This window comes from Neomonachus schauinslandi, chromosome 4, assembly GCF_002201575.2.
Source record: "Neomonachus schauinslandi chromosome 4, ASM220157v2, whole genome shotgun sequence".
In the NCBI taxonomy this organism is placed as follows: domain Eukaryota; kingdom Metazoa; phylum Chordata; class Mammalia; order Carnivora; family Phocidae; genus Neomonachus; species Neomonachus schauinslandi.
In genome coordinates this window covers 92,113,626-92,138,205 of record NC_058406.1, presented here as the reverse complement: position 1 = coordinate 92,138,205, position 24,580 = coordinate 92,113,626, and the positions used below count along the sequence as shown (strand labels likewise).

General features: G+C 38.0%; 2 protein-coding genes across 10 annotated transcripts in view; one reads left to right on the top strand and one right to left on the bottom strand.

The window, feature by feature from the left end:
* Nucleotides 1–16,865, top strand: part of DENND2D (DENN domain containing 2D) — a 33,815-nt gene extending 16,950 nt beyond the window's left edge. For 2 of the 6 annotated variants that reach the window (XM_021690169.1, XM_021690164.2), the window contains exons 9-12: nt 4–45; nt 456–540; nt 859–1,098; nt 1,523–2,045. In XM_021690169.1, coding sequence (XP_021545844.1) covers nt 4–45; nt 456–540; nt 859–1,098; nt 1,523–1,599 — 444 coding nt within the window. In that variant the 3' untranslated portion in view covers nt 1,600–2,045. Of the gene's footprint in view, nt 1–3; nt 46–455; nt 541–858; nt 1,159–1,522; nt 2,046–16,783 lie in introns of those variants that run through there. The other 4 variants (XM_021690166.2, XM_021690167.2, XM_021690165.2 and 1 more) reach the window with 4 other exon arrangements.
* The window catches only part of CEPT1 (choline/ethanolamine phosphotransferase 1), a 37,358-nt gene continuing 16,554 nt past the window's right edge, over nt 3,777–24,580 (bottom strand). For all 4 annotated transcript variants that reach the window (XM_044914582.1, XM_044914580.1, XM_021690170.2 and 1 more), the window contains 5 exons: nt 13,803–13,887; nt 6,759–6,890; nt 5,884–6,042; nt 5,255–5,380; nt 3,777–4,659 (listed from right to left, as the gene is read on the bottom strand). In XM_044914582.1, the coding sequence (XP_044770517.1) occupies nt 4,540–4,659; nt 5,255–5,380; nt 5,884–6,042; nt 6,759–6,890; nt 13,803–13,887 (622 nt within the window). In that variant the 3' untranslated portion in view covers nt 3,777–4,539. The remainder of the gene's footprint in view (nt 4,660–5,254; nt 5,381–5,883; nt 6,043–6,758; nt 6,891–13,802; nt 13,888–24,580) is intronic.

Here is a 24,580-nt window from a genome sequence, read left to right as displayed (position 1 = left end):
CAGGTCCTGTTGGTGAATCTTTGCGAAGGAACCTTCTTAATGTCGGTAAGTGTCTGGGCTCCGGCCCCCTGCAGGCCCACCACCAACTCCATCACTCTAGTGTCTCCCGTGCGCCACCTCCTCGCACAAACTTGAAGTGCTTTTCTTGGGTGAGAACCCATGCCAATAAGATCTCTCTCTAGGAGCCCGTGGCAAAGACGCAAATGGCTTCACTACCAGGCAATCGGTTTTGGTGCCTCTAGAGCAGGGATGTAAACCCCGTGCCACAGGGATACAGGGGAGAGTTGCTAATGTTTACAGTCAGATGGAAGGCCAAGAAGCGGCTTCTGTTGCTTCTCTCCTACGTGACCAACTTGGGGTGGAGTCGGGTGTAGAATTCATGCCCTCCTCAGGCTTTCTACCAACACTGCACACCTCCTCCCGGACTGCTTGACTTCCGAGCTCTCCTCTCCTAGGTTGGTGACGAAAAAGATATCCTTCCACCCAAGCTTCAGGATGACATCTTAGACTCCCTTGGTCAGGGGACCAATGAGCCACAGAGTAAGTCCTGGGTCCCCCTTATTTTGGGTTTCTCTACAGAACCTGAGGGCAGGATTCCCAAGCATCCCAGCCAGAACCAAAATGCACTCACTCAGCAGTCCTGGGCCAGTCTCAGGGGCCTAGATTCTAGGGCAAGTCTGAGTGAGATTTTAGTCTTCCCAAGCAATGGTGAAGAACCTGTACCCAGTCTCCCATTTTAATCAGTAATCATGAGCCCGACCCTAGCTGCTTCCCCAGGAGCTTTCGGCCTGCCTCAGAAGCCACGTGGAGGCAGGAGTGGGTGGTTCTTCTGAGATGGCCTGTGTGTGTCTCCTGCAGCTTCAGAACAGCTCAACGAGCATGTTTCGGGCCCGTTTGTGCAGTTCTTTGTCAAGACGGTGGGCCACTATGCTTCCCATATCAAGCGGGAGGCAAATGGGCAAGGCCACTTCCAAGAACGGGCCTTCTATAAGGCTCTGACCTCCAAGGCCAACCGCCGATTTGTGAAGAAGTTTGTGAAGACACAGCTCTTCTCTCTTTTCATCCAGGAAGCGGAGAAGAGCAGGAACCCTCCTGCAGGTATACGGTGACAGCCTCCTATCATTCCAAGGCCAGAGAGGGTCACTGCCTCCAAGTCAGGTGTGGCACTAGGATGAAGAGCACTGGCTCTGGAAGCCCGAAAACAGACGGGAGTCTTGTGGGTGGGGCTGGACCGAAAGAAGCTGAAGCCTCAGAAAATGCCTCTGGGCTGCCGTTTGTCCAAGTTGTTCTTTGTTTTAGTCTGGGGCTAATTTCTATTAATTATTCTATTTGTAGCCCCGGTTTGGGGCCCAACTGAGTCCCTGGCTCTCGAGAGGCCCATGAGCACATGGGAATCCTAACAGGAATGTGGGTGTGGCGGGGGAGCACGGGGGGCAGAGAGGTTACTTCTGATCCCCATTCCTAAACTCATCATCGTCCACCTGGCCAGATGACATGCCTCTAACACCCGTATAACCCGCAGGCTACTTCCAACAGAAGATACTTGAATATGAGGAACAGAAGAAACAGAAGAAATCAAGGGAAAAGACTGTGAAGTAAGAGCTGTGGCCAACAGGAGGGACTGGACTCACAGGCCCGTTTTGGACTCTGGCCCCTGCCAGCATGGCGGGGTCGGCAAAGCACGCCGCCGCCTCCAGAATCCACAGCCTTCTGCCAGGTCCTGGTGGCCAGGTCTTGGGTTTGGGACCCCTGGAATCAGCTTTCTCTGGACTCCGGGAAGGCTCCGGCCTGTGTGCTCCGAGCTGGGCTCCACGCGGCATGTTCTGCACGGGCAGCGCAGGGCGGCAGGCCGCAGTTAGCACAAGTGCTAAGGAGCTTCAGAAGCCGCCGTGACTGCCCTCTTCCCGGAACCACTATTACAAAATCCTCAACACGGAAAGCACTTGTGGCCCGAAGGCTCCGTCTCTCCACATGAAAAGAAGTCTGTGGACAGGTGAAGCTAAGAGTAAAGATGAACATCTCCCTGTTGTCTATGTGTTGTCTTTGGCTTCCGCTCTGGGGGCGGGGGGAACCAGGAGCACAAGGCCACAGATGAGAGTAAACGGACTGGGAGGGGGCACGTGGGCACAGTGGCCCCGAACTCTGGGGCTGTGTCTGCAGCGGGACAGCTATGCGGTCAGCAGCTCTGCTTCTAACAGAAGGCGGGGGACACGGGTTGAAGCGGCAACAGCACTGGGACAGGGCAACAGTCCTTGGTTCCAGTCACGTGTGCCTTCCAGAACCTGGGAGGAAAGGCTGCTGGCCAGGGAAGCTTCTGCGGTCTAGGGCAACTTGAGGCTAAGAAATTTCAGTTCCCAGAAGCTGGGAAAGGGCTCTACGCTGCCTCCATGGACAGGTCTGTCTGCCCATCACTTCTGGTTTGGAGCCTTCAGTTGCAGACATCCAACTTCCTGCTTGGTTATTTTGAGAAGCCCAGTTCAACTCTTTAGCTACAGGTAGAGGGTTTGCTTCAATGCCATTTTTTTTCCTTTCAGAAAAGAGTATTATAATCTTAAGCGTCCAAAGGAGTTTAGTGGTCACCTCAACCATCTTCCCGCCATACTTTTTTTTTTTTTTTTTTTAAGATTTATTTATTTGAGAGCGAGCGAGCGAGCATGGCAGGGAGTGGGACAAGCAGACTTGGTACTGAGCACAGAGCCTGATGTGGGGCTCGATCCCACAATCCTGAAGATCATGACCTGAGCTGAAATCAAGAGTCGATGGCTTCACTGAGCCACCCAGGTGCCCCTTCCCTCTATACTTCTAATGGCAGCTTCTGTTCCAACACTGCAAGAGGTGGGAAACTTTTAGAAGCCTCTTGTCTTTCAAAACTTTCACCTTTTTAATGTGTGTATGTGCCCTGGCATTTTCCTGCATGCACTTCTCTACCCCAGATGCTGGAGAAGTTGCTAGCAAGCAAAAACAGAGATTTCTCTTTACTGTTAAAGTCTAGCAAAGAAATGGAAGGTTTCACGGCCACTGCTACTCAAGATTACATGGGATTAATGGAAGCGTTAAGAGTGCAAGAAAGCAGAGTTCCGCCTGCCAGCTGAGGCAGTGCAGCTACTGTTCACCCACGGTTACAGAAACAGGGTATAAATAAAAACCAGTAAGAAGATACCTTGTTTTAGCCAATAGTTTCTTTTCTGCTGTCCCCCTCCATTCAAGCAACTGTACTATCTACACACAATGGAAACAGATCTGGATTATAGTTAGTGAAGAAACCTGGTTCTCATTTCAAACTGTAGTATACTGCGGAGCCAGAATAGGAGTATGACTTTTCAATAACTGCCCAGAGAGGCCTAAGCCTCTCTTCTTGATAATTTGGGGGAAAGGTGTGAGATTCCTAAGACATAATCTCAGGGCACCTGGGTGACTCAGTCAGCTAAGCCTCTGCGTTCGGCTCAGGTCATGATCCAGGGTCCTGGGATCGAGCCCCACATTGGGCTCCCTGCTCAGTGGGGAGCCTGCTTCTCCCTCTGCCCCTCCCCCTGCTCGTGCTCTCGCTCTTAAACACATAAATAAATAAATCTTTAAAAATAAATGATGCTGCCTTTAAAAAAAAGACAACTGCAACAAAAAAAAAAGAAAAACCTATTGAGAGGGAAAATGAACACAGTTCTCCTATGTTTCATTTTTTTGTTTCCTGTTTTTTAGTTCTCCTAGGTTTTAAATTAAACAGCTTATACAAAATAGAAAGATTGCAGGACACATAATGACAAAGCAGCTGACCGAATTTCCTTATTTATTAAAGAAGAGAAATAAATTTTGCTTGAATTTTTAAAAATGACATTAAAACTTAGTTATCTTTCCACTGAATAAAACTGAGAAAAAGGCTGGCTTTCAGGTCATATATTTATTTAAAAAAATAAAATGGATCAACAAAGTTACCACATTATTCTGCATGCTAATCAGATTTCCCAAGCCCATGAGAGATACCATTTCTTGAACAATAAAAAAAATGACTTCCTCACCAATGTAAAGATAGGAAACCTTTCAATCCAAATTCAAGGTCTTTATCACTAATTCCATCTCATAAGCTAGTGGGATATGTCTGTGCCACAAGCTGAGCTCTTTAGTTAAAGAAAGCCTGAGAAGACACTAAACAAGGATGTCACTAAAAGATGATGATTTGTTAAAATTATAAAGCAACCATCTTTCGGCCTGCAAATATTTTACATTAGACATCTCCACCACTGGGGATCTGCTCCCCAGGACAATTTTGTTCTGAATCCAGGATAATTACAAACACGTGGCAATTTTTCCTGCATGCTTCCTCGGGCCAAACCCTGTATGACAACATGTACAATTACAAGATGGGACTTGAAATTCCCACTGTCACACAGGATAGTTAAGGAGTGTTACCAATAACAAAGAAAAGTTATACAACATTGATTATTATAAATTATATTTGTTCTTATCCACCCCATTCTCCTTAATATGTTCAGATTCTTTCCTGCAGAAAACAGGAGTTTCCTATATAACACCGAGTTTACGTCATTAATGATGATTAGAATGAGCTGTAGAGACCTTGATTCTGAAGACATGTATGTGCAGGTGTGACGCAATCTGATTGCAAACACTGACACAATAGCGGATCAAATCAAAGAAAGAGAAGACCTGGAAAGAAGAGAGACCGTTAGATTCTCAGGACCTGCTTAGGCCATCCCTGAGCTTCCTGAAAGTAAAGAGGAGGAGCTTCTCTGACTTTCTTCCCTTCTTTTCAGATTCGTCTTCAATTCCATACGATTTAATAACTTAATTTCCTCAAGACTTTTCCTTTACACTAAGGATCAACAAACTCTCAGAGAGACAGTAAATATTTTAGGCTTTGTCTGCATCTCAACTGTTCAACTTTGCCACTGTAGCATGAAGGCAGCCACAGACAATACAGAAATGAATGGCCATGGCTGTGTTCCAATAAAACTTTATTTACAAAAAACAGGTCACTGGCCCACAGGATGTAGTTTATCAGCTCCTGCTTTACAGTCAGAAATCTGGAATTTTTAAGCCCTGACAAAGGCAGGACTAGTAAGAATAATGCAAAAAATGGCTCAAAGACAAAGCCACAAGGAACTCTCAAAGTCCCATAATTGTGGTTTTCTGGCATGCCAAATCATTACAATTATATGATCTTATCTTTTGGGACTGGCCCACAGAAACAAGAAAAGAAGTGGCTTCCAAATCATGAAATAGGACACAGTACAATACTTACCAGGGCAATCCAAAGTACAATATATTCATCAATAAAGCTGTTAAAATACTGGTCCAGAAACAAAAGTGCTGGGCCTATGAATGCTGTGTCGAGCAAATGCATTTCACTTTTAGTCATGTGTGCCACCTGCAAATAAAAGAGAAACCGTGATGCAGGCATTTTTATACTAGAGCAACTGTGAGCTACACAGTAAATCAGTTTTGTGCTCAAATCACAAGTTTCAAGAATTATTTAGCAATACTGAATAAAAAGTCGAATTTCCAAAACTAAAAAATTGACAAGAAGTATGTGTGAGAGCTATACACCAAAGGGACAGCCCATGTAGCGAAGCCCCCCAAAAGATGCTTTTCATAAAGAGCCTTAATTTGAATGTACAGACTGAGACTGGAGAAGGCAGATAAACTAAAGCACCAAATTAAGCTGCAGTAGAAAGAAGTGTTGCGCAGGTCCACGGAGCTTCTCGTAATGTCAAGTTTTAGCTTCACAGAAGAGAAAAAGAGCTCCCATGTTGATGGAGGACAGCAAACTCTAGAACTGCTCGGGAAGCTGTGGAATGAAAACTAGGGCCATAAAACCAAAACAAGATGAATGTTAAAAACAAAAAAAAAAATAAAAACTCTGGTGCTTACCACAAGCTTATTAGTGATTTTAGCAGATACAAAACCAAATGTCAGTATATAAAGACAGGGATGCTTTTCAAAAAGCTGAACTGCCGATTTCTTATAGATCATTGCAGCTAGGGCAATCACCGATCCAATATGGAGAAAAGGAGAGAGGACGCTTGTTCCCTGTGCGGAGTAAAGAGAGGGGAGGGGTTAACGGCACCCAATACTGTCAGATACCACTTGGATCTGCTGTAAGGCAGATCAGCTCAAACTTCTAAGAACCTCATGGTGCCTGCCAGCCAGCAGTTTCTGTAACTGAATACCAGAACAGCTAAGGAAGAAAGCAGTAGCATGGGCTGGTTAGGCCCAAACTAAGGATTTTACTTACATGGCCAGGTTCATTTTACAAAGCAGATCATACTTCTATTTACTTTAAAATTTTTATTTATTTATTTGAGAGAGCACAAGTGGGGAAAGGACAAAGGGAGAGGGAGGGAGAAGTCCCAAGCAGACTCCACACCAAGTGTGGAGCCCGATGCGGGGTTTGACCCCAGGACCCCCAGAACATGACCTGAGCTGAAACTAAGAGCCAGCGGCTCAACCGACTGAGCCACCCGCTCAACCGACTGAGCCACCCAGGTGCCCCCGATCATACTTTTAAAAATATATATGTGCATAAACGTGCATGTGTCTGTGTGTGCATGCACCAAAAAAAAATGCATGTAAGCATATAAACGTATGCACGTATAGATAGAACTGAGAAGGTTTGGATATCACGTTTGTTTAAGACTAAGCAGAAACTCTAAATTAACAGTATTTTATACAATTCAAATCAAAAAAGCAACTACAAAACCAAGTCCTGGTATAAACAATTGCTGGAAATCTTAACATGTACTCACTGCTATCGTTGATCCGTTTTTTCCAACACCACCTGTGAAGATTACACGGAAGTAATTTGTACAGGAAAATATGGTCCCTGCTACAGTACAAAGTGCAGGAAAAATTTTCATTTGAATATTCAGCACTGGAATCTTTAATGGGTAGAGAGAGAGAACAATTAAAACATATACAAATTAAAATAAGAAAATACAACAAACATTTGATTCATATTGCCATATATCCTCCATTCCTTCCAGTTTAGCAAATACTTAAATTACTGAACATTTCCCTCTTTCTATTATAAACAATATAACCAAGAGAAGAGGCTATATAGAAATTAATCTCACTTCTGACACCAACCTTTAAAAAAATTATTGATCCAACTTTATTAATTTGTGCCACTCACTAGAGTAGAGTTCACCTAATGCATCCCAGAAGTCTGGCAACTGTGGAACAGGCTGTCTTCTGGAGTTTGTATAAATGAAGTGTACTTTGCCTTTTTCTCTGTACATTTTTGGAACTCTGCCCTTAAATCTGTAGTTTGTTACTAATTGTTATGGGAGAGAAAGTGCAGAGCATAAAAGACTAGAAATATTTGCAACTAGATTTAAAAATTCTGCAAACTAGGGAATGGAAGACGAAGGTTGTACTCAGAAGAGTTCCCAACTCCCAACTGTTAGGATACAAGCAACTTGAAAAAGCAGAGGGCAGCCAAGAAGACATTCATATACAGGACAAAAAAGACATCAAGCACATCAAAGCAGGTACAATTTTGTATCCAAAATTTTAACATGTTTAGTTTCCTTTTCAGAATAAGCAAATAATGTACTTTTATACTGTACTGAAATATGGATTGATTTACCTAAAAGTAAGGGGGGCTGAGGGCATTGGGATCACGTATTCAATCTTGCAAGCATAATATCCACCATTTCAAATGAAATACACTTGTACTAACTTTAAAATCATTTAAGATTTTCTTCCTTTTTGCACCTCTCATTCCAGCTTTTAAGAAGGCTCACATTGTGTCCAATATGGGTTGAAAATAAAGCAACATAAAGCGATATATTCTATTAATAGAAACAAACGAGTATAGGTACAAAATTTCAGAAGCCCACAGGGTTTAATAGGCAATGAGTTCTTATAATGAAAACATTTTAATTAGGGCTGTTTATACTTTTTAGGGATACCATTTCAAAACCAAATAGGAAATGTCACATTTCCCATTTTTTTGTACATATAAAATCCAAGTAAAATTGGTAAAGACATAAATCTTAATGTTTAGATACTCTATTTCTTCAAAACTCTGAAGAACTCAGTTTGTTTACACAACTCTATGACCTCTTGCAAAACTGCAGCTCAAAAAAAAAAAATGGTAATCAACTGTTCAAATTTCAAGTTGTACTATGGCAGTGTTTAGTTTTCTAAAATGAAGTAAGTCAACTTAACAATTAAGCCCAGAACTTTATGGAGCATCCTAAATAGTCCTCTTCCTTCCCTAATTCATTTCTAAACCCTACAGCCCAAATCAAAACTTGTTTACAGTAAAGGAGAAAATCAACACCATGGATGCTTTGAGCTCCAAGAGATTTTTCTGCTCTAGTTCAGAAAACTAGGGATATTGCAATCTTAATCTGATGCACCTGGCTTAAATTTAATACCCTTGCTAGTTTCCTTTTCCCTCCAGATACAAAGGACCTGTATGGCAAAGGGGGAAATACTATAGTCCCTCAGATTTCAAAAGAAGCAAAGCATTAAGCCATTACAGGGGCATGCCTGTATTAGGGCCAGGGTATCAAATGAGTGCCAACCCTAGAGTAGCAATAATCTGTGCCACAATACTACTACAATTATAATTAAAATTTGGTGAAAATGCGGGGCGCCTGGGTGGCTCAGTCGTTAAGCGTCTGCCTTCGGCTCAGGTCACGATCCCAGGGTCCTGGGATCGAGCCCCGCATCGGGCTCCCCGCTCGGCGGGAGGCCTGCTTCTCCCTCTCCCACTCCCCCTGCTTGTGTTCCCTCTCTCACTGTGTCTCTCTCTGTCAAATAAATAAATAAATAAAATCTTTAAAAAAAAAAAAAAAAATTTGGTGAAAATGCTCTTAGGTAAATGGAAACTGTTGCCTGTTGAAAGAAGAAAGAATAAACAGAAATATTGAAGAAGCCAGGCAAATTAGTAAATGGCTTGGACCACAAAGTAAGCAAGCAAGCTACAGACTTAGGAGAAAGGTATCATAAACATTCTTAAGACCCTCTCCACTTCCATCATATAGGACAGCTATATACACCAAACCGTAAGCTCCTGAGTGTAGGATTTTGTTTGCACTGATTTTTATATTCTCTGTAGAGCCGTGCATATTATAAGTGCTAAATATACACTTGTGGAATGAAGATTGAGATCTCCCTTTCTCTTACTCTCTATGCAGAATTATTGTATGGGAGAATATGAAGACACATCTTGCCCCTATATTAAGAAGGAAAAAAGATGTTAGCTAAGGAAAAAGGATGCTAGCTACAAGAAAATCTGAGGCAAAGTGAAGGAAAAGCTAGAATGAGAGGAATCCCAAGGCTCACCATGCAATCCCTTAAAACTCAGCACCAACTGAACCACTTATAAAAAGCACTAAAATTGTTGTTGCCATTTTCACCTCCCACCCAAGATCAAGGAGGGTGGGCACATTCTATCTTCCTCAATTTTTCCCTTTCTGTCCTCCTTCTCTTGGAACTTGTCTAAAGCAACCAACATGTATACACTCTACAGAAATAGCAAGGACTGATATTGAAAACACCTTCATCAGAGCTCTGGGTCTTTTGGACTAGGGAGAGTAAAAACTCCCTTGGGTCATGGTTTTTGCTCTACAGCCAGGGTAAAACCCTCTGGATTCATGCTACCACATTATGCATTTAAATAGTACCAATCCAATGTAATTCATTTTAAATAAAGTTAGAGATAGAAAAGCATTATTAAATTCTCAGATTTACCAGATTACAATGGACATGTTTTGGTTCAACAGTTTGGATCAATATAGAATATCAATTATTAATTTGTTAAGACTTAGGAGCATAAAATGTTCTTATAGGCTTTGCAAATTTCAGCAGAAATATAATGTATCACTTTGAGATTAGATACTATTAACTGTCTTCCAAACAACATGGCAATGATTGTTTATAAATACTTTTAATGTAAGTGATTTCCATCTAAATATAACAATGATTACAGTGTCTACCAAGTGTTTAAGGAAAATCACCATGTCTTAATTATTTAAGTGTAAGGGTACTTCTTCAGTCTTTTAGTTTAAGAATGAGACACAAATAAATTACACTACAGAGTAAGTCTTTAGTTCTACCTAGGGAATTCTGAAACTTCACCTGAAGTCTCTCACGACTTGCCTTAACTGGATTCCAGAAGATATCTCATGATATAGTACACATTTAATCAACTACTACATTTAAAATAATCAAACATCAGTGAAAGTGACCATGAGGGGATTACATGTGGGTCCCTTTCAAAGTGATGATATTCTCCTTAAAAAAAAAAAAAAAAAAAAAAGAAGAGTGATATGACAAATGATAGTTTCAAGACATTCCAAAAGAATATACTCTTTTGGGGAAGCAATACAGAAATCAACAATACGGATTGTTGTTTTATGTCTTGCAATGTGTAAACCTGTGCACTGACTTTTGTGCATGAAAATAATTTCTTTCCTTAAAAAAAAAAAAAAAACAACACTCCATAAAAAACCATCAACCAAAACCAAAAGAACTAATTACAGACTTTGGTAAAAACCCATCTTCTCTGAAGGAAAAAAAAAAGCAGCAGCAAGAAATGGGTAATCCATAAGCAGCAGATATAAATCACTTATCTTTGCAAAACAGCTGATCTTCTGGAATCAGCTTTATGAAGACATTTGTACTGTTTTTGTTTGTTACCATAAATTTGTTTCCTAACTATCAGTAAAAGCCTTTTATGAGGATTTGGAAAGCACTGTCAATTTTATGCCCTCGACTTCAAAAGAGATGAAAATTTCACATCTGGGCCCCAAACAGGTATCTTTGCTCCATTTTGGCACATGAATAAGTGAGAATATTACATGTAATCTTTCCTAAACTAACATAATGCAATTTGAAACACCATATTCATGGGGCGCCTGGGTGGCTCAGTCGTTAAGCGTCTGCCTTCGGCTCAGGTCATGATCCCAGGGTCCTGGGATCGAGCCCCACATCGGGCTCCCTGCTCTGCGGAAAGCCTGCTTGCTTCTCCCTCTCCCACTCCCCCTGCTTGTGTTTCTCTCTCGCTGTGTCTCTGTCAAATAGATAGAAAAAAAAAAAAAAAGAAACACCATATTCACTGATGAATATGGGCCAAGTAAAAAGAAAAAAATATGGTGGTCTGAGGTCAATTATGGGAATCTGTACTGGGAACTGCTCAAAGAATACACAGTATTTCTCTGAGCCTCCAAATATCACCAGAGAAGTCAGGCCCTTCCCTATCAGTTTAATGATGGTAACAGTATGGCCAGTAACACTAAGACAAAGGCCTGGGAATCTGTTTCCCTATTGCAACCTAACCTCACTACTACTGGAACTGGATTGCTGGGCCTGGGGATTTTCAATCTTATCTGAGACTTCCTAAGGTCACTTTTTAAAATATATAATAAAGGATGATTATATTAATTATTGATAAAGACTGAACAAAATATTTGATCCTTTTAAAAGAAAAAAAAATCACTTCTGTTAAGTACATGTATATAAATCCTAGTAAAAAAGGTAACAAGTGTACCTGAAGCAAATTCACTGCCAGGGACCAACTAAAAAAAATAAGGATATATACGGGCTCAGTCCATTAAGTGTCCAATTCTTGATTTTGGCTCAGGTCACGAGATACAGCCCTGAGTTGAGCTCTGTGCTCGGCATAGAGCCTGCTTGGGAGTCTCTCTCTCCATCTGTCCCTGCCCCCACTCCACTGTGCGCTTTCACACGCGTGCTCTCTCTCCCACACACACTCTAAAAAAAAAGATCCTCTCTCGCCCTCTGCCCCTCCCCCCCTCGCTCTTGCACTCTTTCAAGAAGGAAAAAAAGGATATATGTATAGCCTATAACTTCATTTGCAATAATGCTTTATGTATTTCCATACTGATAAGGATAATCAGGTATATATAACCAACGCTGACTTGTTTTACAATGATCAAGCCAGAAATCAGTTTTTGGTTACTGGTATGACAAAACTTTACTGGTAATTTATATATGTTTAATATACTGAAAAAATTTTGGAAGAGGGGGGATTTTGGTATAAAACACAAAGTCTATGAACATAATAATCAACATAGTCAAGAGATACAAAAAATTTAAGTCAACATACAATTGACCCTCGAACAACATGAGGATTAGGAGTGCCCACCCGCCCCCAGCTCCATGCAGTTGAAAATCTGCGTATAACTTTTGACTCCCTCCCAAAACTGAACTACTAATAGCATACTACCAACCAGAAGCCTTACTGATAACACAGTCAATTAACACATATCTTGTGTATATATATTATATACTGTATTCTTAGAGGAAAGGATATGAGAGAAAAGAAAATGATATTAAAAAAATCATAAGGAAAATACATTTACTGGGCTGTATGAAAAATCTTTTGCATATAAGTGGACTCTCACAGTTCAAATCTGTGTTGTTCAGGGGTCAACTGTATATATAAAAATAACAATATTTTTAACCTACTGGAAAGTAAAATAAAATTTTCTCTATATATCTATATATCTATGTATCTATATCCATGTATCTATCCATAGAGCTCAGATTTCACTAGAATATATCTTAGATTTCACTAAAGACCCATTGGCTTTTGAGACTAATGTGTAGGAAAGATGTGAATTTGCATGATATCATATACATAACTGGGTAGTTTCAGAATTTTCCTGGTTGACTATGGATTATTTTTATTCTTTTATCTCCTCCGTCCTCACAACCCTATCCCTCCCAACAAAAGGCATTAAACAATTTCTGGTGATGAATACTCAGGGAAGTATGTCAATTACACCTCCTCAAGTATCTAATTTACCATCATAAAGTGAATTAAGTATGGGAGAGATCTTGTTCAATTTCCCTTATACCTTAAAATTCATCTGAATTTTTAAGAATCGTTTGTTTGGGAGTAGTACATCTTTTGGTTAGATCACACCAAACAAACTGTAAATTCTGAAGCAGTGGTGGTAGTGATCAGCAGTTACCTGGACCAGGGCTTACAAACTACTGTGGCTCAAATCTGGAAGGAGTAATTCCAACTGTAAGAGTGGCTTTCACTGATACTGTAATTGATACACACTGTTCTAAAGGCTTTACATGTATTATTCATTTAACAAAAAAGAATAACCCTATGAAATAAGTACTGTGACTGTCCTCATTTTACAGAGGAGGAAACTCAGCCACAGTGAGTTGAGTAACAGATGGTGTTCACATCATAGGCAGCGGAGCCTGGATCGAACTCAGGCAGTCTGGTTCCTAAGTCTTGGCCGACATATTATATATATTATGTCCCCTCTTTCAGAAATTTGTGGAAAACATATTTGTGTTTATAGGTCAGGTTGAAAGTCAAAGTCCTGGCTTGTTAAAACAATTCTATGTCACCGATTTCAATAAGCATTTGTTCTATTTGGGGGGCTAGTTTATTTACTACCCCAAATTTGTTAATTCAGCTTTAAGCATATGATAGAAAAACTAGTAGACTCATATAGCTCAGAAAGAGAAAAAAAGTCTCATCTTGTCATTGGTTAACTTGGTATACTACCTGCTGTTTCCTCAGATGTAAAATGGGATGACAAATAATAATTCAAATAGCCTTCAAAAACAATAGCCCTGGAATGGACCTAATGTACCACCTAACTCCAAGTAGTAAAATTCACCATTCCCTAAAAAGAAGTTTGTGTCCTACCACTGCTGTGGTTTTTCATTTTCATAAAAAATAAAATAATTTTACATATCACCCTTTAACTGGATTATCCTATATTAGAAAACACAAGCAAAAGACAACATGCATTACATGGGATACACAATGTGAACAAAGTTACCATAGATTGCCAAAAAGGTGGTCCTCCAATCACTGCCAGCAAATGCATGATTATTATGAAGATTTGCACTTCAGTCACATCAATTCTGATTAGGTACAAAAAGCCAAAAAAGCAGAATTACTCAAAACAATTTCAAGTTAATTACTTGCAAGCTTAGCAGCATTCCTCTATCATGCACAATAGAAAAAAATCTCAAATATTGAGGAGAGGGGAAAAGGAGGTGTCAAAAATTTGTTATGAGCAAAATCAAATAAAATCCAGAGGCTTTTAATTTAATTTGATGAATTTCACAGAGCAATAAAAACCCCTCCTTTCCATAGGAAATTTCTGACTCATTGAAGTTGGGCTGAAACTATAGCTTAACCTTTCCCACCAAAAAAACAAAAACAAAAACAAGAAAAAAAAAAAAAGAAAAAGAGGCTGGGGCAGGGTATGTGTGTATTAAATTTTGAGTCTCAAGCAGAGAGGACTGCATTGTACTGCTATATAATATGAAATCTTCAACAAGTGCTTTGTAATACCAAGTGGAGGAAATGGTGAGTTTTTACTAAAGCAACATAAATCACTGAGATCTTACAAAACTTACTGCCCTTTAGTTATAGTCATTTAATGCCTTCCATAGTAGGGGGTTTGAAAAAAAAAATTTCACTCAATTCTCAATCAAATTCTTATGCTTATTAGGTCAACTACCCTAAAATCTCTGGAAAGAAGAACTAAAAGCAGCCAAGAATTAGTTTTGAGGTTGCTGAAAATGATCTTATAGTCAAGAAAAGACAAACCTGGTACAAAAACAGGGCAGTAGAAATTAGAAGTCTGAAAGCCTGGAAAAAAAGAATATGGACAAAAAGACTGAGGAGCAAAGCACAAACTGGTATTCCTTTCCTTCTATAGACTAGCACTTTGTATAATCTTGAGATTATCATTCTCAGATTATTGGATCCAAAATTAAAATTCTCAGAATTTATCCTAATGATATGGTAGCACAAAATGTTTGCACAAGGTTATTTATTACAGCATCATTTATAATAGGAAAATTTTTAAAATAGCCCTCAGTGCGGGAGTAGTTATAGAAATTCTGGTACTTCCATACAATGAAATATTTGGTAGTTTTTAAAAAAAGAGTGGGCAGCTCCCTACATAGTGATATTGAAAAATATCAAAGACATACTAGGTAAAAAGGAATGTTGCAGAGTGTATAAATGGTATTTTTTTGTGTAAAAAAGAGGAAAAATAATATTCTATCTTTATTTTTGCCAGTAATTACATAACAAATTTCTGGAAGGATGTATACATTACAAACTAAGAACAGTGGTTACCTATTGGAGAGGACAGTGTGGGAATAGACAGCTGGGAGATGAGGATGGGAAGGAGACCATACACTGCATACCTTTTTTATAATGTTAGTTTTAAACAAGGTGAATAATTTATCTATTAAGAAGGTAAATTTTTTAAAAAATTAGTCCAAGAAAAATAGATATCAACAGTAAGGGGATTCAATTCCCAGAGTAGAATGGAGCCCCCATTTCTAAAACTGACACTTAAAACATATAATGTGAGCTAGATAAGTAAGCTTTCATGCCCATAATAAATAAGTTGAAACCAGTCTCTCATAACTAAAAAAAACTGAGCTTTGTTTGCTCAAGAATGTTTTTTGAACAGAAGCTTATTAAATTGCAAACATATAGTGATGTAGTTATCTTTAAATACACATTTATTGGGGGGAAAATGGACTGAATTAGGCTAAAAAGAATCTGTAGAGCTGACCTGATGAGTGGTGTTGCCAATAAGGGGAATTACACTCAGTAGCAGATTCAGGAGACTAAGCAGGTGTCAAAGATGATCGACTCTGTCTTGGGTGGAGGAGGGTAGACATCTTACAACATTTTTCTGGATATATGAAGTAGCCTTTTGGGAGGGGAAGGGCCAGAAGTATAGAATTACAAAATAAAAATGGAGGGAACCTCATGCAATTAATCTTTGTACCTTGGATGAATGTAAAAGAGAATAGGAAACATGAAAGATCTTTACAAAGCCCCCAAATGGGATTCCTAGGTTAAATTTTATGGATTAGCTTGTTTGGAAATTTTGGAAGACAGAATTTTCTAAACCATTCTGATACTGTCATTGTATTTAGATCAACAATGCCTTAATGTTAGGAGGGAGAGCCCAGGAAAGCTTACTTACCAGTTGTAGGTAGTTAAGAATATTTTTTCCTGTTTGCTCATCTGATTTAGAGGAATACTCAGTACTCCTTGATGAGCCCCTCCTGCTCTGAATCATGAGAACTGCCTATCACCACTCCTGGAGGTGTGGCTCTAATCTTGACTGTCAATGAAAAAGGGTGCAGTAAGAGGCCATCCCCAGAGACAGGAACTAAGCAAGCTAAGAGGACAGGAGGCAGAAGCTATTAACAATGAACAAAAAAGTCAACGATTCTATTGAGGAAAGAGGGGTTATGTGGCAGTTCATCTTCCCACCTTTCCACTAAGAAGTCTCTTAGTATGGGCTGAACTTATTGTAACATGTATTAGGACAGGGCTCATTTCACTTCTTTTGGCTGGGGAGGAAAGACAGTCATCCAGAAGGAAGAATGTTATAGAAAGGTAGGAATCTGGCACTTCTGTAGTCACTTCCTTATTATTATTTTCAAAATAATAACATGGGTGATAAAATTCCCAAATGTTGGGACTTCTCAAAACAAACAAACAAACAAATCATCCTCCATAACTACATCAAAAATAAGCCCTTCAAGATATAAAGAATATATGGTAAAAGAGCATCCAAAACACGAGTGATTTTTTTTTTTTTTAAGACATATGGGAAAACAAATCTCTTCTCCACAGCATTAGATTTCCACAGCCTAAAAGTTTCAGAGGGGGAAAACTCAATGATAATACACTTAATTTTCTATAACCATGAACGTATTTGAATATCCTGAATGGTACTGCTTTAAATAATTTCCTATTTCTACTTTATTTTAGTATAGGTTGTCAAAGTACAAAAGGAACTTCCCCAACGCTGTGTTAAATCACTACTGCAAGCCACCAATAAACAACATTCTGATGGCTACCACAGAAGACAAATGGAAAGAAGCAAACCAGTTGTGGAGACTAAGCTCCCTCATTCTTCTGATGGGGAGGCTCTAATGTGGCACTCAAAATAACTTTGAATAGTCATAATAAATCCCCTGGGCCCATCACTCCTAACAACATCTCAATGGTCTATTGACAAAGAGGTAAAGAGATCAAGGTACCTTAAATGAATGAGTAATTTTAACTTCTAAACAGGGAACAGAAACTCTCTCTAGTTGGAGAGAAGAACTCATGGGGCCTTCATCAAAACAGAAAGGCAGCCTAGATCAGTTATTACATCAAAATTACAGGTTTACAATATGACTCAGGGGTGTAACAACCCCAAACTATCTAAGTTAATTATGAAGAAAATTTCTGTTTTGAATTTCATTTTTATTTTTTAGTGTTTAGAGAGATACCTAACAAATGCATTTGGCTTGAATTCCAACAGGACTCAGGAATAACAGGGATGTGAAAGGACTTAAATGACATTCTGTGAAAGTTGGTAAGCATGTTAATCATCTTTTCCCAGAATGTTTTATGTCTTTCCACTTTAATATCAGAAATAAGACAAGTTAATCTATTTTTCTTGTACGTGTACCATATGCATTCAAAGATATATTTGCAGCTAATTTGCAAACATAATTTGTTATACCACACATAGTAAATGTAATGGTGTTATAATCTGGGTTGCCTATTAGCTTGGTTAACACAGAATATGCTCTAGGGCTAAATTCACAACGTCAAAACCCCCCAAATTCGTACAACTTGACTTGTGAGCTATTTATTATTTAAAAAGAAGAATTTTGTTTGAAAAGACATCCACTGAGGGTGTCTGGAATCCTATTCAAGAATTTGATTGTTATTACCTACAGATTTGCAATTATCTATAAATGGATCTGCAGTTCTAGGGAGCTTATACGTAACCAGAACACTTATTATACCAGAAATACCATGGGTGGGGTGAAATCTTGGTAGACTGCAATGAAGACTGGCCTAGAAATTGATCATACTGCCTTCCAATATTTTACTTTCTACTCTTGATAAGGGACAAACTGGGCAGGGCAAGCTAAATGTTAAGTAACATTAACCAGACAAGTGAATGATAACTATGATATTTTAAAATCAAGTGGTACATACAGAGAAATTCTAAGCATCTATTTTTGAGATAAGCTGAATTATTTAAAACCGTATTATCTACCACATGAATGACTACATGGATCTTTTCGATTATCTGAGAAGACTAAAAAATACAAACAACAGCAACCCATCCAGGGATTTTTGAGTAGGAAGACAAAAACAGCCAAAGGCTAAAACATAGTAAGTCCTCTAAGAAGAACTCAAGTTCAGGTCTCACATTTAAGGGGACAGCAGACTCTTACGCCCTTGGAAACAGAAGAATTAGGAGAGTCCTCTCACCTCATTTAGTAATAATGTTGATGGAGTTAAATGAAGGGATCATGGACCTATTCTTCCTCTCAAACTAGCACAATCAATTCTGGAAGAAATCTGGAAACTGTTGGGAATTACTAACACAGGTCTTAAAATTAATATAATAATAGTGGTAACAAACACTATACACCAGGCGCTATAGTTAGCACATTACATTTTGACTTTTTTAATCTTCACAGCTATCCTAGGAGGTAGGAACTACTGCCACCATTTTATAGATGAGGAAATTCAGTCAGATAGGTTAACTGACTTTTCAAGGTTAGAGAGATAATACATGGCAGAGCCTTGAAAGAATCTGCAAGTGTTGTACCTACACAATGCTAAAAACTCTTTAGTTTACTGATCAACTGGAGTAAAATTTGTCCTAAGTTTTTAACTTTTTATCACTAAGGAGCCCACACAGGATGATGTTTCTTATATACTAACACAACTTTTCTTAAATTGATAGAAAACAACAGGCAATAGAATAGGAAGTTCAGACACTAATAAATTAACTCGAAACAAAATATAATGAACAACTCTTTCTTAAGCTTATTTTCCCCCGAACTTTGTAAAAAAGGAAAGAAAAACCCACAAAGAAACATATGACAGTCTCATTTCAATGATCAAATCAGTTAAAGCAACAAATATTAAAAGCAAATCTCTGCAAGTTAGCAACTGATAAAAGAATGTATTTCCAAAAGATTTTTCAGGACGTTAAAATTAAAATGCATTAGTTTCTAGAAACATTTTAATAGGGAAAGGCTCTATAAATACAGGTACTTTGTTATCATAAACAAGGTGAAAGTCATTTAGTCAGTATTCTATTTTCACTAAGAACACTGGGAAAAAAGACCTTTGGTAAGTGTAAGTAATTAATAATCATAAATGAGCCATCAAAAATTATAAATGTAGACAACTGCAGTGAGCATAAATTTTCAGGTCTTTGAAGAAAGTGCCAGAAGACAGGTTATGGGTAGAGGGGTGCTAAAAAATGACACATTCTTAACTATGCACATTATTTTACCCTACGAAGGACTCCCACAAATAATTATGCAAATACATTGTAAATTCAAATGAAAATGGCTTTTGTTTTGCTGCTAAATCATGCCTATAGTACCTCTCAGTATTTTCCAAATTCTAAACTTATTTTGAAAAAAAGATGTACACTATCCCTCTCTATTAATCTGTCCCCAAAGACATCACTACTGCCAGTGAATAAATGGATTTACAATGCTGCAAGATACCTTTCAGAAAGAACTCTGCTACCAGACTTACTATTTCTATCACATTATTGAAACATTTTTGGGCATGGGGATTCAATATAGGAAACCTAATGCAGCCTTGTATTGCTAGAATGATCTGTTAGGTGTCCATATGAACAGTTCCCCAATACTCCCTGAAAGCAAGATAAATGGAATTTAAGTTCTATTTTTCTTGTGAATAAACCTTTCATACTAAAGTGTGAAGGATTCTTGGCTATTCTACTGGGAAACCATTTTCTAATGAATCTTTTCGAACTTTTAAAAGTCATAAGGTCAAAATTATAATTCTAATATGAGAGGAAAAGGAGATATTATTCACTCAGCATTAATTAAGGAAATACGGATTTACTAAAAACAAACCAAACCTGAAAAAGGAGGGTATTCAAAAGATAGCTATAGTAACATGAAAAGCAAAGGATACTTAGTTTTAAAAGCACAACTAAGAGAAGAAAACAATAAACAATACAAATAGGAATGAGAATAGTTTCAAGCATTAATTTTTTAAAAAATCAAGTTCATCGAAAACAGAAGTGGTACTAGATTGCTTAAAGAATATATTCTAAAAGAGTTAAGAGAATACACAGAATCTTTCCTATTACTATTAAGAGTCCTCTCAATTTACTTATCTAAAGGGCAACCCTGCTTTATTCTATTTTCAAAATATAAATATCAAAAAAAAAATCTAGTTAATGGTGGAAAGGTATTTGTTTTAAAAATATTACATAGAGCAAAAATCGTATTAGGTATAGTAGGTAAGTGAGATAGATAAATTTTTTTAGCATCAAATCACCAGAAATATTATCTTCAAAAAATTTTAATAGGGTGGATTTTTATTGCCCTATATATATTAAAATTATTTTCTATTAACCTGTTTGTCTGTGAAATACCACCAGAAGACGTTTTATTTTTTACATTTTAATTACTCTGTGCATGACAAAGGTGCTGTCTTTATTGAGTTCACGCCACTGTTCACTGGACAGCATCAATACTCTAGCAGTTACCGTGAAGTTCCAGAACCAAGGTCCCAGGGTTCCTGCGAGAAGCTGGCATATTATAATTATGATCTGGGACTCTGTAACATCGAATCTATGCATAAGGAAACAAACATTTCAAAATAACTTTACTCAGAGCTTTTGCCAAAGAGCCTTACAGGTAGCAAAAACAGATTTAGAAGGTAGCATTCTCCTTATAAAGACATCTAAAGATTCAATGACACAATTTATACAGTACTATTGTTATCCTTATGCAAACATGTATATTTCTTACCCAAACCAAAACATTAAGTGTAACACACTGAATAAATGACTTGTAAATAGGGAGCTGGTAACACTAGAACTAAAAACACAGTCAACTCTTAATTATCTTAGTGAATACTACTTGCCAAATAATCACATTATCTTTAACATAGGTCCTGTCAGTGCCAGAACCTACCCAGACTTCTCTGGAGAGGAATGTTTTCAGAAACCCTAGGGCACAGTCATCTATGTGTTTGAAGAACCACGAATCTATCCCGCCCCTCTTCACTGCCCCACATCTCATCATACTCCTACCTCTGCTATCTCAGTAGAATTAGCACATGCATGTAGAAAGGACATGGGGAAACTGTGACTCCTTTGGATACGGTTAGAACCAAATCAACTGGTCAACTCCTTGTCCTGTTTCCTAATAATCTCTAGTCCAGAATCTTATCCTCTTTCCTCTTTTTCTTCCCTTAATTCCATACCAGCATTATAACTCTCTACTATATCGGATTAGTTTATTAGTGGTAAAAATTAGTAAAATGTCCAATTCAATCACTAATGAAGTTTTGGAACACAGATGGTGACAGAAAAAGACTTGTGGTATAGAACAGGCTTCAAATCAAAACCATGTAATCAAAATTAAGAGCTGAGGAATGCTAAAGGAGATAGAAACTAGTCTACGATTTTACCTGATGATCCAAGAGTCCAAACTGCAATCTAGGCTTTATGTTAATATAAATAGGTGTTTTAAGATATGTTCTATAACAATTTAACAAAATTAAAATGAGCACAGTCCTAATGACTGAATCATTACCAACAATAAAAAATACATAGGGAAACTAGAAACTGAAAGGAAAATCTCTGATATTTGTTTATGTGATCAATCTTAAACTTTTAAAGAGGCAAATATCCTATACAGGCATTCAATAGGAAGTTTCCTAATTCTTAATCCACAAAAAGTGGATTATACATTAACAGAGAGTTTGGATTATAACATTAACGGTTTTTAATTACTAGGGTCTCTTCAAATATTTATTCTTTAGAGGTTTCTTGGGTAAGAACTGAATCGGATTTGTTAGACTACAAGTAGACACATAACCTATTGACTTTTCTCATTTAACTAGAAAAGAAAAAGTCAGAAGTTACCTACTTACATAGAAATAAATTTGGTAGCAGTTATTAGCTAATGTAAATGTGAAACATGAGAAGCATGAATTCAAAAATGTAATAAATACTCTGCCTGCTATAATTATAAATAATTAAGTACATTGGAAACAACATCTGTGAAATTAATAGACTTTCAGAAGGAACCTTAGACACCATCAAATCCAAAACTGATTTACAAATTAGGAAATGAAAGTTGTAGGCCTTGCCCAAGCTGATAAACAGACAATAATTTGGAGATAACACCCGAGATAAGATATAGTGACCTGGTTCAATTCATTATAATTTTTTTGTCTTGTGAAAAGAGTGTCCTCCCGCCCCCCGCCACGCCCTGCAAATGATAATTTGAGAAAGAATTCTACTTTTCACAGTGTGGAGGGTTTTTTTAAGGCCAGTATTTTGCATAAACAGTTTTATTAGAGATTGTTTAGAGTTTCTAAGCATTTAATTCATAAAAATGATTCCATATATATGTAGAAATTACCGATTTTAAAATATCTAGATATACAGGGTTTAAGCCTTAAGAGAGGAAACGACCACTTCCATTTAATATAATCCATAAGCATTTTAAAGAATATTTTACAAATATTTACAAATGAGCTTCAACTCATAATTCTTATCCTCTTCCACCAACCTGTTCCTTCTGTGAAGGTCTAGCCTCTGAGCCCATGTCCCTCCTGTCTTTCAAATCCAAGCTAGTAAAAATCCTAACAGGCTAAGCTAGACCAAGAAGGGTCCCAATGAGCATTACTCATCTTTGTCAGATCTCCATAATAGCTTGGTCCAGAAGGACTGTGAGGACAGGGGTCTGTCTAGATGTGAAAGGTACTAATATTCTCTGTATACGGAAGCTTTCAGCTGTGGTCAGAGCAAAGTGCTGAAAGATTTAGCTCATAATTTCAGGGATGATGTATCCAAATCACATTGGCTTTCTCATAATATCAGACTTTGAAAGGAAATTACTTATAGATGAATTAAATTACGGAGCCTATTTTTGATCGAGATACTATGAGCAAACTTAATAGCAACTAAAAATGATGACATTAGGAGACTAAGAAAAACAAATAAAAATCTCTTATTTGGCAAATACGGTATGTGGTTATTAAACACACAACAACCTAAATTGATTATATATAAAAAAGAAATCCTTGTGACTTTTTTCACTTGTGTGTAAACATCAAAATAAAACAATTAAAATAAAAATATTTTAAAATAAAATTTCCAAGGTACCTGAAGCTGCTTTCACTTTTTTCCAAAAAAGGGAATAAGAAAAAGCAAGGGATTTAAAAAAATTTTGTTAGTCAAATTCCATTTCAGAGTTTATCTTATTATTTTCTAATTAAACAAAATAAAATTTGGACTTTCTCCTCCATACATAAACTTTAGTTCAATATTAGCGTATTATACACCTGCCTATTCTCCCTGCTCTTGAAAAGAATGTGAAATCTAAAATAGCATTTTTTAAAATTCTTTAGGAATATTGCTATTATTCCATATGCCATTACATTGGTATTTTGATAAATACCTCCTTAAATGTAAGCACTCACAGCACATTTCTATGAGTGTTGAGAACTGCTTTGACTTTAAAAAAGAAATAGTGCAGCCTTAATATGAATGCAGGATTTCAGAAAATTGTATTCAAATTTTCGAAATCAAAACCAATTTCTTGTAATACTAATATGTAATTTAAATTGAGATATTATATTCAAACTGGCCCCAATATTTCTATATAGATAGTCTCATCATAAGAAAGCACTAGAGTCTCAGGGAGAGAGTGTCCTCCCATGTCCTCCCCTCTGCCTGTTACCCTAAACTCTGGTCTTGCATTTTCAACAATCTAGCTCCATATACCCATCTCTCTCTTTTTTCCCCAAATATCGTCAATCTCTTCTCTAGTCAATTTCTTCTGTGTAAATACAAAACCCTCCTTCCTTTGAACCTATGTTTTCTTCTAACAGATGCCTTGTTCCTTCCCATCATCACAGCCACCCATCTTCTAAGTCACCTGTACTAAATGTGTGCTTATTTATTCCCTTCACTTGTCATCCCCTACAATCTGGCTTTTACCCTACTGCTACAGAGAAACGACTCTGGATGGCCTCACACTGCCACATTCAGTGTACAATTTTCTGTCCTCATTTTGAGTCTTGGCAGCATTTATCGTTGTTCTCTTTTGAAATTTCTGGCTTTTCATTCTGGTATGCCTCCTCTGGCTGTACAATCATTTTCACGGGCTTCTTTCTAGGCTTGCTTTCTAAGTTTTCTAAGCTATTTTCATTCCATTTGGATGTCTAAAATCCCTCACATACACGTTCTAGTAGAACTCTCCCTTTCACAGAGGTTCCTCTGCCTGTAGTGCCTTTCTCCACTTTCCATCCAACCACCCATGGAGGGGAACTGGGAGTTAAGTCCCTGCTCACTCATTCATTCCCCATATGCAGACAGAGACGAGGTCCTACAGTTTCTACCTCTTAAACCTCCCTCCAACGTATGACTTTCTCTCTGATTGCACTGTCATCACACTAGCTCGGGCATCAGCATTCCTCACGCTGATGATGCTGATGACTTCTAAGGGTCTCCTTACCTCTGTCACAGCCCATTCTAAT